Genomic DNA, 13,256 nt, shown 5'->3' with positions numbered 1-13,256 from the left:
TGACGGATAGTCTATACCAAAATTATCAATATCTCCGGCTTAGAATTTCCTCGTTCCCGATTTCTCGCGCTCTCAAAAGTGCGTTGGTTGCTCAGCAGAATCGAAAGAAAAAAAAAGAATGGAGCCTTGAAAAAAACTCAGGCGAGAGACTTTACCGCGATAGGTTTAGTGGAGGGGATTCCCTACCGCCCACTGCCCCGCCCCGCAGAAAAAGTTCACAGGTCCCTCCAAAATTTATTATTCTTTTAACGCAGCGTCGCTCACAAAATCAGAGTGGGAGAATTTCCTTTCTTGAAACCCCACGTTCTTCTTCTTCTCCTCTTCATCCTTCTTCCCTTTCCACCACAAACCTTTCAGACAAGACAAAATGGCGGACGAAGTGTATGACGGTGCCATTGGCATTGATCTGGGTATGTCTATTACTTCTCTTCCGATGCAGCTGGTGTTGTTGTCGAGGCGTTTTATTCTTGTGCGCCATCGGGCGACTCGCTTCATGATGCCCTCACCAGAGGACACTCGAGGACAGAATGATCAACTCCAAAGACAATACACTCAGTGTATCGGACAACTCACCGGAAGTAATCGCTAACACCGTACTCCCACAGGTACTACCTACTCCTGTGTTGCTACCTACGAGGGTACCAATGTCGAGATCATCGCCAACGAGCAGGGTTCTTTCACCACCCCTTCTTTCGTTTCCTTCACTGATAAGGAGCGTCTGATCGGTGAGGCCGCCAAGAACAACGCTGCCATGAACCCCCGCAACACTGTCTTCGATGCCAAGTGAGTTTTGTCCTCACTTCCAACGCACAAGTTCGCAGTTTCTGACTGATATTCTCAGGCGTCTGATTGGTCGTCGTTTCGATGACCCTACCGTCAAGAAGGACATCGAGTCTTGGCCCTTCAAGATTGTCGATGACAACGGCAGCCCTAAGATCGAGGTCGAGTACCTCGGCGAGAACAAGCAGTTCTCTGCCCAGGAAATCTCCTCCATGGTCCTCACCAAGGTACGCACAAATTTTTGGGCGGACAATTTCCCCGCCCCCGCACTAGCGCAATTTTTACTGACCCCTCCAAATAGATGAAGGAGATTGCCGAGACCAAGCTCGGCAAGAAGGTCGAGAAGGCCGTCATCACTGTCCCTGCCTACTTCAACGACAACCAGCGTCAGGCCACCAAGGACGCCGGTTCCATTGCCGGTCTCAACGTCCTCCGTATCATCAACGAGCCTACTGCCGCCGCCATTGCCTACGGTCTTGGTGCCGGTAAGTCTGAGAAGGAGCGCAACGTTCTCATCTACGATCTCGGTGGTGGTACTTTCGATGTCTCCCTCCTCAACATCCAGGGTGGTGTCTTCACCGTCAAGGCTACCGCTGGTGATACCCACTTGGGTGGACAGGATTTCGACACCAACCTCCTCGACCACTGCAAGAAGGAGTTCGGCCGAAAGACGAAGAAGGACCTCTCTGGCGATGCCCGTGCCCTCCGACGTCTCCGAACTGCTTGTGAGCGTGCCAAGCGTACTCTCTCCAGCGGTGCTCAGGCCACCATTGAGATTGACTCTCTCTTCGACGGTGAGGACTTCACCATGTCCATCACCCGCGCCCGTTTCGAGGACCTTAACGCCAAGGCTTTCTCTGGCACCATTGAGCCCGTTGCTCAGGTTCTCAAGGATGCCCAGATTGAGAAGAAGGCCGTTGACGAGATCGTCCTCGTCGGTGGTTCCACCCGTATCCCCAAGATCCAGAAGCTTCTCTCCGAGTTCTTCGACGGTAAGAAGCTCGAGAAGAGCATCAACCCCGATGAGGCCGTCGCATACGGCGCTGCCGTCCAGGCCGGAATTTTGTCTGGAAAGGCTACCTCCGCTGAGACCTCCGACCTCCTTCTCCTCGATGTCGTTCCCCTGTCCCTGGGTGTTGCCATGGAGGGTAACATCTTCGCCCCCGTTGTTCCCCGTGGTACTACTTGCCCTACCCTGAAGAAGCGGTATGTTCATTTCCTAGTTCTCAAGTTTTGTTTTTCATTTCTGGTGATGTTTCTGCGGTGTTTTGGCATTTTGGCCAAATCCCAGCCTCGTGCCAGTTGCCCCATATTCCACATGCTCTTTGTGTGGAGCCCCACATGTGACCCACAACTCTCAGCCTTGTCCCAAAATCTGAGGCCTAAAGCTCTTCAGCATTTAGGATAACCTCATCCAACATTCGTCAAATCTTATAAGCATTTATAAAACTTTAGATGATTTATGAACATAAACTAACAATGAATTCATTAGAACATTCACTACAGTTGCCGATAACCAGCAGGTAAACATCCACTTACTCCACTCTACAAAACATTTTACTAACCTGTAATAGACTGTTCAGTTCCCCGTCTACCAAGGCGAGCGCGTGAACTGCGAGGACAACACCTCCCTCGGAGAGTTCACTCTTGCCCCCATCCCTCCCATGCGTGCTGGTGAGGCCGTCCTCGAGTGTGTCTTCGAGGTCGACGTCAACGGTATCCTTAAGGTCACTGCTACCGAGAAGACCTCGGGTCGCAGCGCCAACATCACCATCTCCAACTCTGTCGGCAAGCTCACCACCGACGAGATCGAGAAGATGGTCAACGACGCTGAGCAGTTCAAGAGCAACGACGACGCTTTCCAGAAGAAGTTCGAGGCCAAGCAGCAACTCGAGTCCTACATCGGCCGTGTTGAGGAGATCGTCTCTGACCCCACTCTGTCCCTTAAGCTTAAGCGTGGCCAGAAGGAGAAGATCGAGAGCACTATCAGCGACGCCATGGCTGCTCTTGAGCTCAACGAGTCTTCCGCTGAGGACCTCAAGAAGCAGGAGCTTGCCCTCAAGCGCCTTGTCACCAAGGCTATGTCTTCCCGATAAATGCATAATGCTGTTAGGAATTGCAGCAGTGTAGATATCTTGGAGTACTGATGCTGGAGCAAAGAACCGAGCACCTTCGACGCCTCGCGAGGGGCGATGGGGTTTACGACTGGCCGCGGTAGATTTTCCTTTGTCATTTACGGTAATTGGACGAGGAGAAGCCAAGGCATATGAAAAGTTCTGCATGTTTCATGGGTATGCCGCGCTAGGACATGGGCGGCTATGACTACTAAAATGAGAGCTGATGGAAAAATGGTCCAAGGATGGTTGTGGGCTTGTTGGGCCAGAGCCTGCAAGAGCGGATGATGGCCTGTGAATTTAAGCATAGACAGGGTAGAATGCAGATAACGGAATGATGCCTTTTTACCTACTCAATTATTTGTCCTCGAGTTACTATGTGATGTTCTATGATGGTCACTTGACTGCTCATGATGAGTTCTGGTATGTGTTTGTTGCCAACTCTATGTTTGGCATTTGTATGCATGTTAGCTCACCATTACTCCTGAGAACCATCAAAGACAAAACGTATTGTATTTCAAAGAAGACAAATGCTTGTCTCGGTTGCTTCTTAGAGTTTTGGATGCTTGCCACTGGCGTTTGGATTAGAGCATCATTGGAGTCAGGGAGCAAGCAGTATGCAGCTTCGAGACTGATAGCACAAAAGTAATAAGCTCAACAATTGAGCAGAGGTGAGCAAAGACTATTAAGACGCAGGTACAGTCTCCTGGTGTGAGGAGCTGGTGCTTGTTTGCTCTTTAACTTACACAAGGATGATCCATGATATGCGCAGTAATGTATGATGAATTTGCACGCAACTCGCGTGTTTCTTCTTTCAATAATAATAGATACATTTGGGAACCGATGACACCACTCTTATATGTGGTTGATCCAAATGATTTAGTCGGTTGTCCCATGATGAGTTTCCAGCCAGTCTATTCAAGATATTGCAAGTTCATGAGTACATTCTACAATTTGATAATAATACACTAATCTTTCAATACCTTAGTATAATCTTATGATGACCTTAGGATATCTTATGAAACATTTAATAAAGCTAAGGGATATCTTTTCGCATTCTTCTAATTCCCAAACGCAGCGCGTGATTGTGCTTCCACTGCATTGCGCAACAAACAAGTTTAATTGTTCATGCATGAGATAATATTAAATTAAATACGCTGGCCTACCTGGTTCGTACGGGTCTCGGAGTATACAACCAAGATAGATCTTTGCTAGTTGCAATAAGTTGGTGTAAGTCAGGTATCTACCGATGCAAATCATAAACACAGTAAAGGTGAAGTTATATGATAAGTATATCATAAGATATCCTAAGGTTACCAAAAGATATCCTAAGGTTATCATAAGATATACTAAGGTCATCATAAGATATACTAAGGTCATCATAAGATATACTAAGGTCATCATAGTCGAAGTTTAGGCCTATACTCATATTGATGAAATCAATGGATGATTGGCAGCGATCCCTGGCCATAGCTGCGTTAATGTCCGAGTTCAACAACACGGCACTTAACTTACCAATCACCAAGGCCGACCTTAATGTATACCTGTATTTTGAGCAATTCCAAAAGCCTTGGCGAGATAAATTACACTTCTTTCCGAGTCAACTGGTCTTCCCACGTATGTCGCTTTTGGTGAAAATGAAACGGTGTAAACCACCAACCAGGATAGGAGCCAAAAGACCACAAAACCAGCCATGTCTTTAGGCACCCATGCCTAAGTACCAATCATTTCTCATCCCATCAAGTTAATTACATCGTTGCCTTGCCAAATTCACAGACGTCGCTTTCCCAAGTACATCTAAAATTGACCCCAAAATCCACCTTGCCATGAAAGATTCCGATCCTGACTTTCAAATCGAGTAGTGCACTGAAAGGGCGATGATGATTGCGGGATAGACAACAGCCTCAACGAGAAGTTGCTGCTTGAGAGTACCGCGCTGGTCCTTGGTCAGGCACTGCATTTCTCCGTGGGTGTACCACGATATAGTCGAGTTGAGCTTGCCGTAGAGCACGATAGGGCCGACGAAAGGGAAGAAGAGAGTGAGGATCATGACCCACGTGAACATTCGCTTTCCTCGTTGGGCGACCATGTCAGCATGCTGGCGATGGATACGAATATCCTCGCGGGCCTCTTCGATAAGGCGAGCCTCCCTCTGAGTAAAGGGGCTATCGGCAAGGGGATCGAACTCAGATTGGCAGCGACCAACGCGCCGACCATTGATGCTGGTGGAGAATGCGGGAGTATGAGCTCCAGTGCGAGCGGTGGAAATGCTTGGCTGGAAGTTTCGATACCACACACGGTGAGTGCTTGACTTTGGGTCGGTATGAGGGGGAGTATCGAGGATAGCAGAGGATGAGACTAGCATATCAGTGACTCTGTCATTTGCTATGACCTCGTTAGCTATATCTGCACATGAAAGCGTTGCAACTTACAATCGCGGGGACGATGCGCCTGAGGCAGTCGATGAAGGTGAAGAATACGGGCAGGTCGCGTGACATCGTCACTCGTGGACGAAGGCCAAAAGCTTCTCTTTGGAGGAGAAGGAGTTTTTGGGAGAGGAGGCGAGTTTTCAGTGCTGATCGTGTTCGACCTTCCCCTGGCCCCAAAGTTGCCTGCACTCTGACTGTGATCCTCTTCACCTCTCTGTCGTTTGAACTGCTGCAACATCGCAGCCTCGGGAAGACTGACAAGGGGAAACGGAAGACGAGGAATCTTGGACAGAAAATCATCATGAGGAACATGGGCAGGTCTTTCCGAGTTGGACTCCTGGAATCGTCTTTTGTACAGTGGCTTGTCAAAAATAGTCAGGGGGGTTTTGGGAGGATCACGACCAAGATTCTTTCGGATTCTATTCCAACTGAAGCCGAAGTACCTTTCGCCATCCGGCGAAATTGTTTCATCGGCTTGGGCGTTTCCATGAGGAGCTGTGTCCGAGTCGAGGCTCTGATAGCTGCCTCTCTTGGGAGGCAGGTCTGAGAGGAGGATGTTCTCATGGCCGGGGGTCTGCTCAGATGGCTCCCTGCGAAATAGATTGGAGAAACGAGCGGTAGATTCAGGTAATCGTGAGTTTGCCTGGGAAAGGTTGCGAGTTGTGTTTGAGGCATAAGTTCCAGGACCTACACCATACTGCGGGACAGATACGGGGAGTTTCGTTCCTCTGTCGGTGCGAAGACGGTATGAGCCGTACTTATTGTTACCAGGAGGATGTCGAATGATTCTGTCTCTTGAGCCGTAAGAGCGAGGATGAAGTTCACGCTCCGTCACGTCGGACACATCAGCGACACTGCTTCCAGTTCCCTTTGCAATGCTGTCGTGATAGTCTTGCTGCATCGAGTCGAAGGCATGCTCGGTCGTGACAGTTTGCCAATCACCATCCGTACCAGTGAGAGGTCGATTCTTTACAAGAGAAGCAATTTCACCTTGAAGTCGTTTATCAGGAACTGGGACACGGCGGATCGCTTTTTCCTCCCGATGAACAGGAACTTTGACCTCTTCATCGACATTCTAAGCCGAACGAATAGCCGCAGCATTGTAAAAGGATGCAACAGGAGCAACCCTCTGTGAAGCGGTGGGAAAGCTTCCATCAGCAGATCGCGGGAGAGTTTCCTTTGAGGAGACGGCTAAGCCGGCTTGGTGCAGCGCATTACTGACTTCTCGCTCGGCCGATGAACGTAGAAAGCCCGAGTATGCATCTGTGTCATACTTGAAAGGGTCTTCATCGCTGTCGGATGAGGCACGAGAGTACATCCCGAGTGCATTCTGTGCATAATCATCCTGTGAATAGTTCTCGGGATCGCAAGGGACGCAAGTGTCTGGGTCTTGGTTGCGAGGTGATTCGCTGTAGAAGCTGGACGCGGAGTGAAACGAGTGCAAACGGGGAGCTGATCTCGGCACATTTCGCACGGACGGTTGGAGAGACGGGTCACGAGGTGCGACGAGCTCAAAGTTGTGCCTTTGCGGTACCCAGAGATTCTGATTAGGCTGAGACTGGTTTTGCTGTTTGTTCCCAAAATCGAAGTTGCCTCGACGTTTCAGTGGTCGAGTTGAAGATTCGGCATGGCTTTCAAACGCATCCTCTCCAGCGACCGTCTCCCATTCGGAAGCAGCATGGTCATCGCTTGAAGGCCCATTGATCTTTGGCACAGTGAGGCCAGTGTCCGCATTGTTGAGTCGTGATGGACGCTCAGCGACAAATCTGGTTGGGTCTGGGCTCATGCAGCGAGACATGACAGGGCCGGGAGATGAGAAGTCGCGTAGCTGAACACCATCCTCAACCTCAATTCCAGATTTCGCAAAAGGATCCGAATGACATGAGATGGAAGAGGAGGTGGTGTTACGCCCATGGCGCGTATCTCGGGCCGAATTGTCGCTCTCAGTGTATGGAAGCGACTGTTGACATTAGAATTCGAGTGCTTGTGAGTGAAAGAGTGTGTTACTTACATTTTCGGATAGCGGTTTCATGTTGAAGCTTGAAGGGGCTTCAAGCATCTAGAAAGTAATAAAGCTTTGAATGAATGAGGGTGCGATGAAATGAAGTGATGTGAGGCGCAGAAAAGAGAGGAGCCTGAAAGATCTTCAACGTGATGTTAATTCAAAGTAAACCGCGGTATTCTTAGACCGATCAACAAGTACCTTCAGAGCGCGCAGTTTTATAGTAGCGGACTGTCCGTTTCAAGCGGTGTTGGCTTTCGGCATGTGCGGGAAACGGTGTTTATCACGACGGGTCGAAGAGCTTGATGATTGAGGGGTGAATGAGACGACTGCGCTCACTACAAGGAGGGGGATTTCCCCGCCTGGGCTAAAGATGTTGACTGAGGCACCAAGCTTGTCATGCTAGCCGCAGTGAATGGGAGGTTGGAGGGTTCACGATGGGAGCATGAGGTTTGGCAGCTACAAATTTTGGTCTTAGCAGTGCCAACAGCTGCCAGGGGTCAGAGGTCGGTCTATGTTATTTCAGGGGTCCATCCTGTATATCTATGAGTCCTTGGGCTTGATTTATGTGAAAAAAGATCTTTTAGTGTTGAAACTGATGGGTAGAGTAGCCCTGGGGATGTCAGAAGACTCAAGATGTTGAAGTATGTCCTTCTTAAACCCAACATCAACGCAACAAGCGATATCACCACTTAAGCACAACTGATTATTTTTATTACGGTTTTCTAATCTATCTCTGCTTGATACATTATATACTCTGGACTATTTGAAGTCTGGCACCTCTAATACCTTGTGTGGCGATCAAGGCGCTGAGATGATTCCAGGCGTGATTCAAGACTGCCTGTCTGCACTTAACGCCAAGATGAAAGATTCCCCTTTGTTTATGTTGGCCCAGCGAGGGGAAGCAAGAGAACTTGAACCTTGATCCTAAAATAACAAAAAGACTTGGGTAAAACTATCATAAACTTAGGGGACTCTTTGGTGAGTTTATTTGGCATTGCCTGTTTAGGTCACAAATTTTCTTGCTCCCTGAGGCTCATATAAATGTTACACAGGGTGCCAATATTTGCTATGCCAGTTACGACAAATAACAGATCTTCTTATCCCCTGAAGTACATGGTCAGGGTGGACAGAAATATGAGGAGTATACATCACTTCTTGTTATGACAAAGTTTAGACTAAGCTATATAAAAATCCTCCTAAGCTTAGGATAATATCCATAACATCATCATAATAATTGTCTTAAATTATATACCAGGCATTTATTATTTCCCTTCTTCTGCTGGTCAACACAGTATTTTGATTGACCTCGATCGAGATGGACTCCCCGAAAACCCTCCAATTAGAGGCTCCTCCGTGCCGTTGGCACATCTATGACCGACCAGTAAAGACATTGGGCGTCAGAATAGGCGTAAGGCGCCTTTTTCTAACTGCCGGTTCGTCCGATCGCTTATCGCGACAATCCCAGTCAATCAATGTCCATTGTCAATCCTTCCAACCCCTTCGACCCGCTCCCTTTCCATCAGATTCAACCCGATCCTGACCCAGCACAGCTGTACCTGTCATTGTTAATGTCACTGTCACGCTTGCATTGCGGCACTAACAAGACGACTTGTTGCACTCCCCACTGAAGCATCTCGAGAAATACAGTACAAGCTTTCCCAAGCTCGCTTCCCGTCTGGCCACTCCACACTTTGGTTTTGGAATCGCAAATCAGCGTGGCGATCGAGTCGAATCGATCCACGACTAACCAACGGACCAACTGAAGCAGCTGTCTGTTCAACTCTACTTTATCAACAACTCTAACATTGGCTCATTGAGTTTCGAGGCTCATACTAGGACAATGAAAATGACAATGACATTGTGCGCACAAACTTCGAGTCACTGGGACGAGCTCCCCCATGAGATCCTCCTTCAGATCTTGTGCTGTGAGTTGCACCCAGCTTACCTTGCCTTGCCTTAATTCTTATCCCTCAGTACCCCGCTATCGCATAAATCAAACCTCCATTACCGTTTCATAATCAATTCCAATTACTGACCACGTGTATTTTTGCTTCATCAGACCTTGAGCCTCATCAATTGCCCAAACTTCAACTTGTTTCGCGGAATTTTAGAGAAGTTGTTCTTGATGATGAATTGTGGAAACATCACTGTTTTGAGCGCTCATCATGGTATGCCTTTCTCCGAAATCGCAGAAAGGTCTTTGCATCTCTACCCGAGTCATCTTTAAGTGATGCCACAGAAGCTGAAGACGAAAATGGCTCTCTACTGGACCAATATGACTCATGTCGATTTGACAAACGCCATTATCAATTCCTTCAAGATATGGCAAACTGGGATCCGGCATTTCCTGACGAGCATGTCTCGTGGTATAACGAATACATTCAACGTCAGGGCCCGCCGGCTATCAACTGGCTTGAGACGCCACGCCTGAAACAAGGCAGTATGGAGCATTTCATCGAGGTCAGAGGTATGGCCTTATTCAGCCCTAACAATGGCGATGATGGCATCGGCAGTTTGATGGCCGTCTCACCACTCGACGACGGGTCTGTATGTCTCTGGGACGTCAATGGCACCAGGGGCAAGCGAGGGGGTATTATCGCGACCAGTAAACCGGACATCCTATTCATCGACGGCCGCGGGGATCAGAACACGAGGCGGTCCAAAAAGATCGACACAGGTGTCACTGAATGCGTCAGTGTTAATAACAGCAACAACAGGGCTGTCTTTGCTGTGCAGAGTCGTAAGTGCCGAAACGATAATCAACTGCCCCTCACTAATAACTACAATTGTAGATCTCATTGAAGTCGATCTCAGCCGCCTTGAAGTTGTAAATCGGCACTCTTTCGAATGGTCAATCACAACGTTATCACAGATCCAGGAGGGTGTCCCAATGACTGTTGGCACCTCATTGGGTATTCATCTTCAAGACTTCAGGGCGCCATCACAATTCCATGGAGATGTCGTGGAGAGGCTAGATATCCCGGGGGAGGAGGACAATCCTTTCAAGGGAATCTTTGATCCGAATCCATTGCCGCCGTACGCCTCATTGTCTCAGCCAACGCCAACGAGCATTCTACACCTACCAAGACCAGCCGGTGACAATGCAGTGTCGGACGACATTTACGTGGCGGGGAGATTCTCCAATATTCTTCATTACGATAGGCGCCACTTCCCAAAGATCGTGGGGTCCATTTACTCGGGCTCAAGGTTGTCCAGTTTGGCGGCGCTGCCTTATCCATTCTCCACGTTGGACCACGAAGTACGACGTCGTGGAGAACTCACGGCTGAGAGAGTCCATGAGTGCAAGACAGCCGGTAGCGGGAGAACTCTAGTCGCAGGCGGAGAGTACAAAACCAAAGGCTCGCTCGAGGTATATGGCCTGGACGCTGTCGACCTATCAAGTGACGGCCCAATGCAGCAGAACTCAACTATGAAGAATCGGTATACTGCAGCTTCATCCATCATCCTGTCGGTGATCAACCACGGAACCAAGGTTGCATTCTCAGATGGGGCCGGGCAGATTAAGTGGTTTGAAAGGGACGGATATACGGAGTGCCGTCGAATCAAGGTTGGTCACAGTGACGTGCCCACTCAAGCATCACTCTTCGCTTCCATGCCAGGGTCCGACGATCTCGCAAGGAAGATCTTATCCACCAAGACTAGGCAAGATCGTGACCGACCAAACGAAGACAATGTCATCTTCTGGACGGGAGATAAGCTTGGTATGGTTAGTTTCACAGGAGATACCTTGTTCACGCCCGACGATTTCCATGAAAAGAACAAGGAGGTCGCGGCAGAAGAGCGTCAGCGCCAGCAATATTCTCAAAGGATGCGGGAAGCACTGGAGAAGCAGGCCGATGATGCTAGGTTTGTTCAAGGACTTGGGTTATAATGAAAAAGAGAGTGATTGGATCTGAGAATGTGATAATGGGGAGGCTTTCGGCGACATTGCGAAATATGGCGAGGATCTGTCGAGCTACGAATTTAGGATGAAAAGGAGGCTCTAACAAAAGAAATAAGTAATCCCGGCACATAGAAAAATAACTCAATCTCCAAACAGTTTTGACTCTGAGTGCCAGTGCCGCACGATATCACCGTCACGAGACACAGTGATCGTCGGTGGAGAAAGGGTCTTTTGGGGTCGAAACGATGGTGAATACCTCAATACCTACTGAATAATGAGGCGCGTGGCGAAGAATTGGTTCCATAACAGTAATGAGCGGGCACTAGGTGGCTCCCAATAAAATCGGGATTCTAGTGGGGGGTGACAGAAATAAGTAACCATACCACCTAGAATAGTGGCTGACCAGTGATGCAGTCTTTATGTCACAACCTTTCACCCAGAGCTCTCTTTGAATCCCTATTTTTTGGTACCCACCTGACTAGGAATGAATGATGAGCAAAACTAACAAGCATAAAGCCAGTAGCATCGGCATACTACATAGGCTCGGGGATGCAAGAAAGCTTAGGACATTAATCCTAAGCGACGAAAAGATTTAGGTAATTTAGTCTAAACTTAGGGGACTCTTTACTAGGTTTATTTTGGCATCCTCCTCTAAAGTCTGAAACTTTTCTGCTCCCCGAGGATAGGTAAAGGATACTTGCATCCGGGGCTGATTTATGCAAGCAAGGCATTAGTGTTGTGGTTGTCAGAATTAAGCGAAGTTAATGATGATGATACATAGACTGTAGATTGCCTGCAGTTTTGCTTGATCGACCTTTATGATAGAGCGGTTCTGAATCTGTATTTATGAGATCGATCTTATACGGTGTTACCGGAAGAAGTGGAGTGTAAACCTCCGTGCTTAGAGCACGATCCAAGTCTCAAGAGTTAAGCTGAGGCTAAGAGGCAGATGAGACGAAACCAGAAGCACGGTAATTCTACGGTGTAGTCCATAGATGAAGTCCACGATATCCCTGGCAGTCAATCTCAAAGAGCCAAGCTAGCTTTGCATGGCATGTCATATTCCAAGCTGTCACTCGCACTCACAGATCTCAAGTTGACGACAGCGGCTTGATTCCAGAGCCCGTGCTTTGAACAGAACCCTGGTGTCTCACCGACCACCGGTTCTTCTGTTGCAAAACATGGAACGAATAGACTTCCAGAAATATCAAGGAAAGGAAAAGCATCGATTGACATGAAGTTCAAAAAAATCAGGGCAGCCAATCGCAGACAGGGATCTGCACCCCCCAGCCAATGAGGGTCTCGGCAGAGTGAGCGCTTACGGACAGGTCAAGACGGCAGATTCTGTTGCTTATCGGGATAAGTTAGAAGGCCTCAATGCTGAATTGGGCTCTCGACATTAAAAAAACCACGTATGAGCCTCAATGGGAATCGCCAATAGGGGTAGGCAGTAAGCCCTGTGAAGTACAGATGGATCTCTGCTATAACCAATTGCTCATACACGCATGATTGCAGCCAGATCCAAAAGGGTATCCCGGCCTCGGACACGCGGTGCTTGTCAACCCTTGACAGGAAGTGGACTTGGTAGTGGAGATAATCATGGTGCGTTGTCAGCTTGACAGTGAGTGCCTGGTGTTTTAGTTCGCCTTGCTGAAGAAGACAAGCGAGCGAAGGGAGCAGGCAAGCAGGCAAGCTAGACGATGAAGCTCCAGCCTGGTCTTGGTCGGTCTTGGTTCTTAAGCTCATGTGCCGTTGTCTATCATGCCAAGAGCCAGAGGTCATTGGAGAAGAGGCCTCAAGTAATCGACAGTGGCTGATCTGCTGCTACTGCAAAAAACTGGTTCGTTGCCCTGGATTCGGGAACTGAAAAGGAAAATCCCTGAAGATCAGAGTCAGTCCGACTGTTTCGGCCGGGTTTTCCTTTTTATAGAAAAAACGGGCGCATCTCGTCCGACTGAAGGGAAGGGAAAGGGGCTTACTGTGTACTTGGTGAGAAACTATCGTGACGCAGTGACGGTAGTGTA

At 48.5% G+C, this 13,256-nt stretch overlaps 3 protein-coding genes across 3 annotated transcripts; 2 read left to right on the top strand and 1 right to left on the bottom strand.

Moving 5' to 3' along the window:
• Window positions 1–251: 251 nt before the first annotated feature.
• Window positions 252–3,251, top strand: FOBCDRAFT_210759 (heat shock protein 70 family). The gene is made up of 6 exons (XM_031181214.3): window positions 252–410; window positions 606–783; window positions 842–1,007; window positions 1,082–1,986; window positions 2,273–2,303; window positions 2,355–3,251. The coding sequence occupies exons 1-6, from the start codon at window positions 368–370 to the stop codon at window positions 2,874–2,876; spliced, it is 1,845 nt and encodes a 614-aa protein (XP_031041982.1). The 5' UTR covers window positions 252–367; the 3' UTR covers window positions 2,877–3,251.
• A 1,148-nt stretch (window positions 3,252–4,399) lies between these two features.
• FOBCDRAFT_283342 (uncharacterized protein) lies at window positions 4,400–7,355 on the bottom strand (the record flags this gene model as incomplete). The annotated part of the gene is made up of 4 exons (XM_031181212.3): window positions 4,400–5,279; window positions 5,327–6,398; window positions 6,450–7,283; window positions 7,335–7,355. The coding sequence occupies 4 exons, from the start codon at window positions 7,353–7,355 to the stop codon at window positions 4,744–4,746; spliced, it is 2,463 nt and encodes an 820-aa protein (XP_031041980.2). The 3' UTR covers window positions 4,400–4,743.
• A 1,403-nt stretch (window positions 7,356–8,758) lies between these two features.
• Window positions 8,759–11,472, top strand: FOBCDRAFT_210750 (uncharacterized protein). Its single transcript, XM_031181210.3, has 3 exons — window positions 8,759–9,253; window positions 9,388–10,068; window positions 10,121–11,472. Exons 1-3 carry the CDS (start codon window positions 9,169–9,171, stop codon window positions 11,218–11,220), a joined length of 1,866 nt encoding a protein of 621 aa, XP_031041978.3. The 5' UTR covers window positions 8,759–9,168; the 3' UTR covers window positions 11,221–11,472.
• Window positions 11,473–13,256: the final 1,784 nt, after the last annotated feature.

This window comes from Fusarium oxysporum, chromosome I (genome assembly GCF_013085055.1).
Source record: "Fusarium oxysporum Fo47 chromosome I, complete sequence".
NCBI lineage: Eukaryota > Fungi > Ascomycota > Sordariomycetes > Hypocreales > Nectriaceae > Fusarium > Fusarium oxysporum.
Note: the sequence above shows the minus strand (reverse complement) of the source record. Positions and strands in the feature narration are given on the sequence as shown.

Coding starts and splice junctions, on each gene's coding strand:
- FOBCDRAFT_210759 (XM_031181214.3), top strand. CDS start 368: ATGGCGGACGAAGTGTATGACGGTGCCATTGGCATTGATCTGG. Junction 784..841: donor AACACTGTCTTCGATGCCAA/GTGAGTTTTGTC, acceptor TGATATTCTCAG/GCGTCTGATTGGTCGTCGTT. Junction 2,304..2,354: donor CAGTTGCCGATAACCAGCAG/GTAAACATCCAC, acceptor AACCTGTAATAG/ACTGTTCAGTTCCCCGTCTA.
- FOBCDRAFT_210750 (XM_031181210.3), top strand. CDS start 9,169: ATGAAAATGACAATGACATTGTGCGCACAAACTTCGAGTCACTGGGAC. Junction 9,254..9,387: donor CCTCCTTCAGATCTTGTGCT/GTGAGTTGCACC, acceptor TTGCTTCATCAG/ACCTTGAGCCTCATCAATTG. Junction 10,069..10,120: donor TGTCTTTGCTGTGCAGAGTC/GTAAGTGCCGAA, acceptor CTACAATTGTAG/ATCTCATTGAAGTCGATCTC.